The following is a 12,444-nucleotide window of genomic DNA, read 5'->3' on the forward strand; positions in this document are numbered from 1 at the left end:
AAAAGCTTGTCCAACGAAAAGCAGTCTAAAATTAAATTATCTCGTGTCGAGACGCTAACGATGATAAACTCTGAGGGAATGAAAACTTTGCAGACATGACAAATTTTTTACGTATTTCATATGGATTAATAGACGAGAATATAGATTATAAAATGAAAAATACAAAAAAGAAATGACAAATCAGAATATAAATAAATAAATAATAGGAATCTCCTATAAGAAAAATGAAGGAGAACGAGAGTATTCCGTATCGTGATCGGCTCTTTAAATATTCCATACGAGAATCGGTTGGATCGCAGGCGCGTGCAAATGCATCGGAACGAGAGTCGACGAGAGAAAACAGAATGGCCAAAAAGAAATAGCAGGGCTCCAACGTTGAAAATAAGCGGCTGGTTCAAGGGGTTGCGTTTATAAGCCACGGGCTTTTTTGTAGTGCAAATGAATAGGTCCGACCCTCGTTCGTCGTAGGGAGCCGAGTGTCCGAAACTTTTGCAATTTTACGCGGCGGCTGCTCGGTGCATTTATTTTCCTGAAAAATTTAAACTCCCTCTCTGCTGCTCCTACATATGTGTGCGAGGTACTCTGCTTTTTTTCTCTTCCAATTACGAAACGAACGAGACGAAAAGGATCTTGAAAGCAGATCGCGCGCGATGAAAGCTCGATGACGCTCGCTACGCTACGTTTTGTTCCCTCTGGAAAAGTCAGATCGTATCGCCAAGGATAATCCCAGCGGAGGCGGATAAGACAGCGGGAAGACACGGAGGCTGCTTCTACATCGATGAGTTGCGAATCTATTTGGCTTATCTTTTAAACGGAATATCACATCCAGATAAAGAGAGAACGCCTCATCCATATCAATGCAGAGAAGTTGGATAGACGATGAAAAAGGAACGCCGACCCCTCGAACCGATCACGTATACTCGTCTCCCCCGAGTTTCGACCCTTTCGCCTTTGGGAATCGCTCTGACTCTTCGTTTACTTTCGATTTCAATTAAACGTCGCTATTTTTTTACTATCCAAAACCTCCTCGTCGTTCTCTGACTAGAGGCAGGGTTGAAAAATGAAGAACAACGTGCTTTCTTCTTGCCGGAATCTTTATTACAAATTTCCGCTTGCTAGAGTAACAAGAATAATTAGTCTTATCAAATACAGCGAATGAAAACAGTAATGTGAAACCGTCTTAACAATTAAGCTGATGTATCTCGTTCGAGACGATATTTTTTATTATTCACGATCGTTCGAACATTTCGATGACAATATTCGGTGAATAGTATTCTCCTATTAATTATGCTATGTAATAGTTGCTCAACAATTTGTAGAATATTCCTCAAAATAATTAGAGGATTAAATTTCAGGTATCAACTATAAAAAGTTAAAATTCTATTCTATTTAAAATAGTAATAATTATTTTAAATAAAAGAATATGCAACATGTAATATGTGGAGCAAAATTTTATATTCTTCCAATATATGTGTATCCACTAATTCGTAATAGCTATAATCCCCCAATTATTTTGACCTTAATTGTAACGATAAATATGAAACGAAACATCACGTGTATCCCTGATGCGATTAGGCACTTATTTCAATTGACTGGCATGATTATGCTGCATTATTGCAATGGAAGTCAAAATGGAAGTATCAGAAAACGCGATTCATTCGTATTCTATACAATGTGTATAAAGGAAGCATAAATTTTCAAAGAAGAAAGTCACATACAAAGCGTGAAATTTGCGATTATATAAAAATTTGTATCTACAAAAATCTAGTAAATTCAAGGCGCTTGATTAATAGTGAATATCCGTTATAAACTATAAGAAGCACTTTATGAAACTACGCAAGAACTCTTCGCATAAAATAAATGTTTTCGTGTATACCTAGGAAGACACTTAATCATTGCTCAAGAAATATAGAATTAGCAACAACAAAAACGTTTTCTCATTTGCGAATAATAAATATTTTCTCTTGTACTACTACACTGGTTTGTAAGGCACTACGATCGTTTGTTTCTCTGTTCGTTATCGTCTAAGACTCTTCTTTCGATGCTTAATTATACAGAACAAAGAAGAAACCAGTCAATATTTCGCAGAACACGAAAGCACAAAACAACTTCCTACATGTACATATTTCTTTTCAGTAATATCAGTTTTACTGTGGCAGTAATGTCAAATTTGTGAGAACATAAATATTACTTTGAATTCTCGAATCTTTAAACTTTTAGTTTAAGTAACAATCGGAATATCATTTTTGTAAACTTGGCAAGATTAATATTATAGATTAACAAGTCGAGTGAAATTGATGATTTCCAAATATACAAATTTTGCATATTATCATAGTACATATAGTTACTCGACTTAGCAATACTGATTTCTGTACAATATAGTCGTTAAATGTACTTCCAAGAAGTTGTAAAGTTCCACATGTAACGAATTCATCTTGAAACAAGTCAATATATGCAAAATTTGTTATATATACACACCTATTTCTTATATATAACTAGTAAATACTCTACATTTAGGAACTACAGAACTAATAATATCATTGTGCATTTAAAACCTTCCGTGTAAATTCATTTTACGGATAATATTGTAACAAACGACACAGGTATTTCATTCGACATTAAGAATTAGTTATTCCGCTCTCCTTGGTCGCTGCTATATGTACTAGCAGTTTAACCAGTCCTTTACCCTGCATGAAGTTAACCATTCGCAAACAAACCAATTTCAATGTGGTATACAATTTAACTACTCATTCTTTTCCATTTCATTATTGCTTTGTCGATATTTTAATATAGCTTGCCATATCCTCAATTCAATTCCTCCTCTAAAAAGTTATAATACTTATTAAATATTCTCTATATATAGTCTAAAGAAACCTTCTTATCTACCTGAGATTAAGTCTGCGAATGTCCTCACGTGTAACGTGATTTAAGACATCATCCAGTGTGTATTGCTCGTATAGGAACTGTAAAAAGTGATATCAATTAGCACAATCTTTTATTCGCTAGGAGAAAAATATCAATATAAATTGTAATATTCACCCTTTCGATCGACATTTCATCCACCTGAAGACTTTGTAACCACTCGATAAGAGCTTGGTCACTGCATGAAGTTGTACTAGAAGGTGCATCGCTAATAACCAATGAAATTGGTTGTTGCACTATGTTTCCAGATATTGATGAATTATATCTGTAACAGGGACGCAAGTTAATTGTAACATATCGTACTATGCATTCCAAATTAAAATTACTAACACAATTAAATCTTACCCTGATTCTTGTCTCATAGTTCGTCTATTTATACCTTCGCAAAGTCGTGTTAAAGCATTAACCTGAGTTCTTTGTTCCTCAAGAACCTGTTGTAATAAAGCTTGATACGATTTCTGACTTTCGATCAGTTCTTGCAGCAATCTCAAATTCTCCATTTTTAAAGCCCCCATTTGATCTCGATATTCTTTCCAGTACTTGTTATCCAAAGAGTCACCGGTTTTCTGCGATTTTACAGAATTTACGGTCGATACACCAGATGTAGATCCTTCTTCTGGACCTTGATCACCAGATTGTACGCGTTCTTGACCAAGTAAATTGGCGCCGAGTTCTGTAAATAATGTATTAAGAATTTCTGTAAATAATATATTACTGTATAAAAAGATGTTAGAAATATTTACTTTACACAATACTTTACACAATACTTTACACAATACTTTACACAAAAAAAATGACCATAATATTACCAGGGGAAAGTACAGTGATAGCAGCTTGTACAGCATTTCTCACTAAATTATCCAATGCAAACATCCAATGAGGCTTTATACTATGCATTCGTAGAACCTCGTTCACCGCCGTTTGAAATAGATAAATTGCTAAGTTGAGATGATTAATGGCGATAGAATCAAAATCTAATTCTTCTTTCAATGTTCTAATGGCTGTCACGATCACTCCTTGATTTTGTTCCACGATATAATCTCTCAAAGCTCGCATTAATAATATTAGATGATTCTGAAAACATAAAAACTCGGTATTAATTAAAATACGTAGTTTACATTTATGGAAATTTAGAAATAATTACCATTTGAAGAACAGTTTGACCTTCCGCCTGACATATACCTCTCATCCATACTTCGCAAATTTTTGCCTCATCTTGATTAAGAACTCTAGTTAATGTCATTCTTCTTTGACTATCTTTTTTCAGCAGATAAAAACCCTCTTGTTCTTCGCCAGTCTTCTGACCGGGTTGACCTATTAGTAATATAAGAACACGTTAAAGTTAAATGATTCTCAAACACATTACCAAATTAATTATAATTATTCACCTCCTAATTCAACTTCTGGTGATAATAAACCACCAGAAGAACTTCTCCTAGTCATGGAGGCTCCTGCTGTGTCACTTTCACTTGTTTCTATAGAAGGTGTATTTCCTATTGTACTGAAAATACGTTAAATCGATGTTATATCTAAATGTTATTTACATTCGCATCATTGTGCTTTGAATCTAAAGTTTGCATTATACACGTGTCACAAGGGCAAGAATATTTCCTGGAAGATATTTTGATTGAAAATAAACCTGAATACATAGGGCAATCACTGAAGCTATAAGTATATTCTACAAGCACTATCTCAAAAATAATTTTAAGAACTTAAAGTTGAAAAGCATATGAATAGTATTACATAAATCAAGTTTGTAATAAATTTCCATTGAACTTGTTTAGGACATCAAACTTCAGTTCACAGTATCATTAGCTTAAGACTAGTACAAGGAAGATTAAAATGACATAGGGATCTTAGTCTTCCTCCTTACTACATAGAAAAATATACCGAATTACACATATTACAATTAAACAGGAAGCTCCATTGCCCACAACACATGAACGTTTAGCAACATAAAGCAACACAAATATTAATAAATTATATGGCCTAACTACTATTAATCATAATTAATTCCTTGCTTGTATGAAGATAGATTTTTCTGTTTTTTGTCAATAACATGTATCACTATTATTTGTTACATTTTTGACAAACAGCTATAACCATCTATAGCGTTAGTACCATACCTGTTAAAAGAAAGGGTTGCAGTGGGCATTCTAATGGGGGACAGAAGGTGTGCTGGACTGCGCTCCCTCAGTGGGCTTGACTTTGTTAGCCCTCCACTGTACGTGACACTTTTCGATTATATTTCATCATAAGAAAATGGAATTTAATGACAAATAGAAAATAAAGAAGAAAGAAAGTTAAACCGCTAACCACGTATTCAAATACATTGCGTGCAATGTATTCAGATTTATTACTCGAAAAAAGCTATTTACTAACTGCTACATATTTCTTTGAGACGCAAAATATATCTTTATATAAAAATTGCTTTCAGCAGCAAAACAACAAAAATCGGACGACTCATAAATAAATTAGAACAGGAATATTTGCATATAATTACATTAATATAAATGACATATTTACGTTACCTATCATCTGACTGTGAAGTTTGAATAGGAGAAGCAGAAACAATATGATTATTATTGGTTTTATCAGATTTCCCTAAGCGTTCTAATCTGTCAGCAGGTACTGAAATGCTTCTACTAAAATCAGGTACTGCGGCCAATCGATTGGTTTTCTTTTTTCTATGCACATAAAAAACAATATTATTGTATCTATTTACTTATGTAATATGGAGTTTGTGTGTGTGTGTGTGTGTGTGTGTGTGTGTGTGTGTGTGTGTGTAAATATGTATATATCACGTACTCATTTAAGAATGGATCCTCTAATAATTCAGCTGCAGTTGCTCTTATGTCAGGATTGGGTTCAAAACAGCGTAATATAAAATTCTTTGCCCTTTCAGATAATTCTGATGGAATTTCAGGGTGTATTTTGTAATACCCAACCTGTTAGAATGAATTTTTTAAATATATATAAGACTGTCTTCAGTAGAAATTAACTAATATTTTACCTTAAACACTGCAGCTTGAGGGGAACCTAATTCAATGAATGGCGGTTTACCAGTTGCCATTTCAACTATTGTACAACCCAAGGACCAAATATCTGCCTACATCATATATCATAATATAATAATTTTCCTTTCATAAATAAAGAATATGTATAACTTACAGGAGCACCATATCCACGCTGTCCTTTATCAATAACTTCCGGTGCCATATATTGCAAAGTTCCAGTAAACGTTTCTGTACTTGGACATAAACCAGCTAATCGTTTCGACATACCGAAGTCTGAAATCTTTACTACACCACTATACGTATTGACTAAAACATTATCGCCTAAAAGCAATAATTAAAGTAAAAATACTGAAGATTTCATAAATAAAATATTTCGTACATTATACTTTACCCTTAATATCTCTGTGGACGATTTTTTGATCATGTAGATATTTGAGACCTTCTAGGATTTGTTTAGTGTAATAAGCAATTGTAGATTCATTTTCTTTTAGAGGACCCCATTTTGACCTTAGTAAGGCTGATAAACTACCTAAGAGAATTAAAAAAGAGAATAAAAAGAAATATAGTAAATATATACTATTCCTCTTTATACTCTTTCATTCTATTTATTTACCTCCAGGGACTTGCTCCATGAAAATTTTAAAGTATCCTTCTTCACTTACAGAACCTAAGTATTGCACAATATTTCTATGCCTCAATTGGCTATGTAATTTAATTTCCTCATGTAAGGGTTGCACATCTCCCAAATTCCGTTCTCGAATTTCTTTGACGGCAATTCTAACTTGCGTATTTAAATCTCGAGCAGCATAGACAATCCCGTATGTACCTTTACCCAGCATTATTCGTTTGTTTTGGTCATCCAATTCATATTCAAACTGTGAAGAAATAAATGTTAATGAAATAAATTTATTTAAAAACTGATACTAACTAACAATAATTTACAAACCTTCATCCTATCATCAGTCATATATGCATCCAAATCTGTAACCATACCCTCCTGATCCCTGGTCATTTCCAAGATTAGATCATAAAATCTTTGTCTGCATTGAACAGACGGGAAATACATTTGGAAATCATCAGAGTTTTGGTGGACGTATAAAAAAAGACAGCGTTCGTCTCTTTTGTACAAGCTTACACTGCGTATCATGTTCGCGGTAAATAACCAATCGTGAACTTGTTTACAACTATTCTTCATATTGTCCAAGCAAAGATTCCAAATTTGCACCGATTTCTCTTCTGCCCCAAGGTTAACGTTTACATAGCTCGGCATCAAGATCTTCGTTGGCTCCAACACTAAGAGCTAAAATAGAAAGATTAGTGACTAATCCCTCTTTTCACTGCAGAAAATCGTAATAGAATCTTGATTCATTAAAGTCAGTCTAAGAACCTGCACTAAGAGCAGTTTTATATTGTTCTTACTTTGACCCAAAATGTACAGAAGTAAGCTGGATTGGTAACACAATATTATAAGCCATAGTCTCCCGAATTGGAAACTGGATCCTTTGTAGAACGATTCCATTTATCAACTTACTGGAAACCGTATACTATCTCCAACTTCCGATTTTGTAGCTTCAACAAAGTAGTCCATCCAAAAACTAAATATTTGCTCCTCTGGCGAAACCTCGGCTTCCTCATTCTTTTTACGAAACCTATCTATCAGCGATATGTTCCCTATTGTTGATTTCAGGTACCTAATTAAGAAACAATACAATTAATATTCTAACACTTTTTATTTTAACATACATATAGCTTCAATGATAACAAGTACATACCAGTTTGGCGGCTTCAGTTTAAACATGCACTCGGCGGCTTGGATAGCTTTCGAATAGTCTTCAGCAAGTACACTGATTTCAAAAAACGTTGCCACATCCCAATAATCCTTTAGACTGGATAAGCTACCTTTCTTGCCAATGAGATTATTTAATACCATGCCTATGTGTTGTAATTCTTCACTTTTAGAAAATTCGTTCCCTGCTATAACGAGTAACGTAGCAAGATTGATACCGGCATATTCATTTGGTTGCACCTGAATATAGAAGTTGTACTTAGAAGAAGTTGTGTGGTTCAAGTGTTTATTATATTACAAAATGAAGAAAATAATATACCTCGAAACCTTTTCTATACCAATGAATAGCATTTTTTAAACTTTCTTCGTCAGTGTGTCTACTTTCTACGAATTTATCTTTATATATTCTTCCACACAAACATAACATATCAGGAACATGGTTTTCTTTCTTCTCTAGTGCTTTTTCTATAACTTTTAATGCTCTCTCCCTATCACCTTCTTTATTTCGTCGATTTAACGCAAATGCGTATAGATACCGAATAGCTGGCGTGTTGATGTAATTCTTATGAGTCGGTATCGTTCTTAAATCATCAACTAATTGTACCATTGCATCGTAATCCTACACATACATAACTTTAATTAGTAAAGAAATATTTTTCGAAACAAAAATCATTGCTGCATTACCTGTATTTCACGGAAGGAAATCAAAACGTTCAAAACAACCTCTCCAGACAAAACGTTTGGGTCATCTAAGCGTTTACGCATATTGTTCAAAGCTTTCGATAGTTCTTCTCCAGAATATGTTTCACGAGCTTTCCGCAAATCCGCGAGGAACTTTTCTTTCATATGTGCTCTAAAAATTGTATAATTTATTGTGGAAATCGATAATGAGAATGACATTATTATCACACTATTGCAATAAGTTCAAGTTCGTTACAAACTGTTAGCAAGATTCTTAAATTATAAATATGCTCGAATGCTATAACTCAATTTTATGTACAAAATGATAAGATAAGAAAATATTCACTTTGTTACTATGACATAATTTGGGTAAGAGAATGATGTACTTTGCTTTCTTATCTATAAAAATAACATATGATAACAATGTAGTGAAAACTCAAAACATACTTAGATTGTACTTCAACATCTTGAAATAACTTTTTGAGCTTTAATGTAAGATGTTGCTTTGGGTCTATGACTTCTTCGCCAGTGATCCTGGTAGTAGCTGGATTAGTTGCCACACATGAACCACATTCCACCACACGGTAGGATACAAATGTATAGTTACCACATGATAACTGCACATTGTGAAATTATACGTTAAAAGATAATTTTTAAATATAATATGTTAAAACTATATAAATGTACCTTTATTCTGATTGTTGTTTCTGTATCTACGTCATTATGTAATAGAATATTTTCTTTCATGCCGAAACTTTCCCTGACACCAAGGTGATAAAACAAGGCAGACTGTTGCAATTGAATACTTAAATCTACAACAGCTACATCTGCATTATAGAATGTGTCAAGTACATTTGTTTCGCCAAAATCCAACTTTTCAAACTAGAAAAATAATAATCAAAAATATTTAGAGATTGTAACTTTTAGCAATAAAAAATATTTATACCTGAATATGATGCATGTTGGCATTAACTAGATTGCAGGCTTGTCTGACTTCCTCTAAGGCTCTTCTTCTCTGAGCCAAATGTTCTGGTTGTTGTAAGTCTAAAACACAAGCTACATCCATTCTGGGTCTTCCCGAAATGGTGGTATGCCCCGAAATATCACTATATGTACCAATGCTGTCAGTACTAGAAATACCTTCTGCGATAGTTGATTGTGCAGTCACTGTAAAATGTTATTAATGACTAACAATACCAAATACTTCCTCAATGAATTGAATATAACAAGAAATTACCAGTCATGTCAACTGTATCGCCACAAATCGATGGCATGTTGTATAATTGTTGAATGGAAATGGTATTCTTAATTCTTACTTAATAAGTGTTTGGAGGTATCAACGAACAAAAGACTTGTGAATTCACCTGTTTGAAAAAATAAAATACAGAGCATAGTAATAAATTATAAATTTGTATTATTATACCATTAAACATATTTTAATTACCATAAAATATAAATTTATAACTTTTCAGAACATTACGAATTATATGTAAAAACTAAACATATGAAGTTTTAAGAAAGTTGTACAATTCATACAACTTTCAAAGAATGTTTTAAACAATTGTCGTAAGGAAACATTACTAGTCTACAAAAGACTTTGAACTACAACGAAATAACAAAACGTAATAAAATCTTGAACAAAAATTCACTTGTAACATTGGCTCGCAAAAAACTAATGCATAGTGAAAATAATGCACGTCGCTTCACGAACGCTACCATGGGATTCTCGTAGGGGAATTATTGTTTAATTGGACCAGGATACGCGAAATACCTTTTACACTGCACATTATAGATACAATCTTCCATTTCTTCTAGAACACACAAATCCGGAGTCGAGGTCGTGCTCGCGCTGTACAACTCACATAAAGAAGTTTCTTGTTAGTTCACAGATGGCAGAAAGATCAGTCGCTCTACCGGTATAAAAATAGAAGCTCTTAAGATAGAACGCATTATAATAAGAATGAAATGATAATTGAGATTAGAATCATAGAAGTAAAAATCACAACCACGCAAATCATTTAATAATTCTCGAGCGCAATAGTGGAAATAAATAATAGAAGCACACAGTAATCAGATTGACTTTAAGTTATTAAAAAGATAATTTAATTCGTGGAATACATGATATTTATAAAAAAATGTGTACAAAAAAAAGAATTTAATTAATTTGTATGTCAACTATGAAACATCTTCCAGCATGGTTGCCAACGTAATATTAAATAAATTAATCTTCAAATGAATATCTTCGATGATAAAGCGTGGTCATTGTTCACGAGATTTATACTCTGTAAAGTTAAAACATCCGACGCAAGATAGCCCGAATGCTACTACCGCAAAACACTTTTGTCGATCGACTAGAATCGACCATTTATTCGGAGAATATACTAGCTGAAGAGGTTCAACACACGCAAATGCGAATAATGAGTTTGTAGGTCATTCGGATTCGATTGAACTGAATGTTACAGTACAGAGCATCGTGGAAACGTACCAATGAACTCCACACGAGCAGGATGTTAGGAACAGGAAGAGCGATCATAGTTACGTAGATTGTCGGAAGCCACGACTTTTCTACTCGCGTGCTTATGACTGTTAACTGCTGTTAAATAGAATAAGAGATCTCAATTTCGCTCCTTTATTCATCAGAGCAACTTTGCCCATCAGATTTAATATCTGGGTTAATATGTAAAGACTACTTCTACTTGTTAAATATAAACTTCCTTATTCTTTACTTAATCACATAGAATATTATGCAATTGGATAGGTCACAAATATGATCCCAATGCAAATAGTAAATGCGTAAATGCATTCTTTATTTGCTCTATATGTATATTGTTATATCCTGTCTTAATTTATTTTTGACAAAATTTATAAATAAAATCAGTCTAACTTTATCACTTAGTAAAAAAATGTTATATAATAAATAAAATAAAATTAATATCTAGAAATTTAAAAAGTAAGTAATTATTACTATCACATCGTAAGTTTCTCAGTGTATAATCAATATCAACTTACTTGAATGATAGGAAATCAATATCCCCCGATAAACAGCAAAGTTGTAGAAACTACATGATCCTATCGCTGGATAGTCGATTACGTGATCCGTATTGAAAACCAAGAGTAACTACAATAACAGCAGAAAGGGTCCAAAAGGTGATCATGATTCGTATGTACGCGGTTTACGAGTGCGTGAAGAATAGTGGGGTGCAGTGATGCGCGGAGCGGCCACTCCGCAGCGCTCCCCTTTCATTAGGAACACAGCAGAAGCAAGAAGCTATTGCCATCTTAATTTAGAAGTATACATACCCCTTCTTTTTATTCAATCCGCGTAATAAACCGTATTTTGTAACTAGCAGCGTAGAATGCAAGAGGGCCGCACGATAACAGTAGGCAATACATGTACAACAGTATTATTATACTTCTTTGTAACTTATGTTATTTTATCACAGGGGGACCCCAAGAACTGGCCTGCCCCACGATCGCGATCGACCGACAAGACAAATACGTCATTTCTCACGATCAAGAAGTGCTGAGATTTTCTCTCTTCGTTTCATTTTAATTGCTCTTTACTACACAGGAATTCTCAGAAATAGAAATACAGAAGGAATAACAAATGTTCTTATTCAATATTATTATAATTATGACGTATAAATATATATATTTATGATTATAAATTAGGAAAATAAACTATCTTATAGCATTTAATAATAATAACCTAATGTGTATGAGTATACCTATTACAAGCTATATATACAAGTACATATAAATGTATAAATTTTATATAGTATATAGTACCTAATTTTAAGTAGTACCAATTGAATAATGTAGATATATAAAATGTTTATGTGTATTGATATCCAAGTTTTCTATCAGCAAGTTCTCTTCAATAACCAACGGAGCCGTGTGTGAATGAAACAAAGAAGGATAGGTAATGGTCCATAGATATCCTAACTCGAGATACTTGCCTGATCATTGGGGAGCCTCGCGGTGTAGAAACCGCTCGAAGAATGCGTGTAATGCGTGTACATACACGTCACGTCCACT

At 33.5% G+C, this 12,444-nt stretch overlaps 2 protein-coding genes across 7 annotated transcripts in view; one reads left to right on the plus strand and one right to left on the minus strand.

The window, feature by feature from the left end:
- The window catches only part of LOC126924195 (astakine-like), a 303,996-nt gene that overhangs the window by 253,943 nt on the left and 37,609 nt on the right, over positions 1 to 12,444 (plus strand). The window lies entirely within an intron of this gene.
- On the minus strand, positions 1,077 to 11,523 carry LOC126924162 (mitogen-activated protein kinase kinase kinase 15). 6 transcript variants are annotated; one of them, XM_050738347.1, is made up of 26 exons: positions 11,416 to 11,523; positions 10,892 to 10,999; positions 10,178 to 10,316; positions 9,644 to 9,770; positions 9,353 to 9,573; positions 9,094 to 9,288; positions 8,854 to 9,023; positions 8,410 to 8,578; positions 8,045 to 8,344; positions 7,712 to 7,965; positions 7,471 to 7,630; positions 6,886 to 7,239; positions 6,553 to 6,814; positions 6,331 to 6,468; positions 6,094 to 6,260; positions 5,936 to 6,031; positions 5,731 to 5,870; positions 5,454 to 5,609; positions 5,049 to 5,156; positions 4,311 to 4,423; positions 4,067 to 4,236; positions 3,732 to 3,996; positions 3,268 to 3,595; positions 3,040 to 3,187; positions 2,887 to 2,963; positions 1,077 to 2,822 (listed from the first exon to the last, which is right to left on the minus strand). In XM_050738347.1, exons 4-26 carry the CDS (start codon positions 9,678 to 9,680, stop codon positions 2,744 to 2,746), a joined length of 4,107 nt encoding a protein of 1,368 aa, XP_050594304.1. In that variant the 5' UTR covers positions 9,681 to 9,770; positions 10,178 to 10,316; positions 10,892 to 10,999; positions 11,416 to 11,523; the 3' UTR covers positions 1,077 to 2,743. The 6 variants fall into 6 exon arrangements, with proteins under 6 accessions (XP_050594304.1, XP_050594307.1, XP_050594309.1 ...); XM_050738350.1 differs by having other exon boundaries at positions 9,851 to 10,316; XM_050738352.1 differs by having other exon boundaries at positions 5,049 to 5,144; positions 11,416 to 11,522.

This window comes from Bombus affinis, chromosome 14, assembly GCF_024516045.1.
Source record: "Bombus affinis isolate iyBomAffi1 chromosome 14, iyBomAffi1.2, whole genome shotgun sequence".
NCBI classification, from domain to species: domain Eukaryota; kingdom Metazoa; phylum Arthropoda; class Insecta; order Hymenoptera; family Apidae; genus Bombus; species Bombus affinis.

Coding starts and splice junctions, on each gene's coding strand:
- LOC126924162 (XM_050738347.1), bottom strand. CDS start 9,680: ATGCCATCGATTTGTGGCGATACAGTTGACATGACTG. Junction 8,579..8,853: donor GATGTTGAAGTACAATCTAA/GTATGTTTTGAG, acceptor TACAATTTTTAG/AGCACATATGAAAGAAAAGT. Junction 7,631..7,711: donor AAACTGAAGCCGCCAAACTG/GTATGTACTTGT, acceptor TTTCTTAATTAG/GTACCTGAAATCAACAATAG.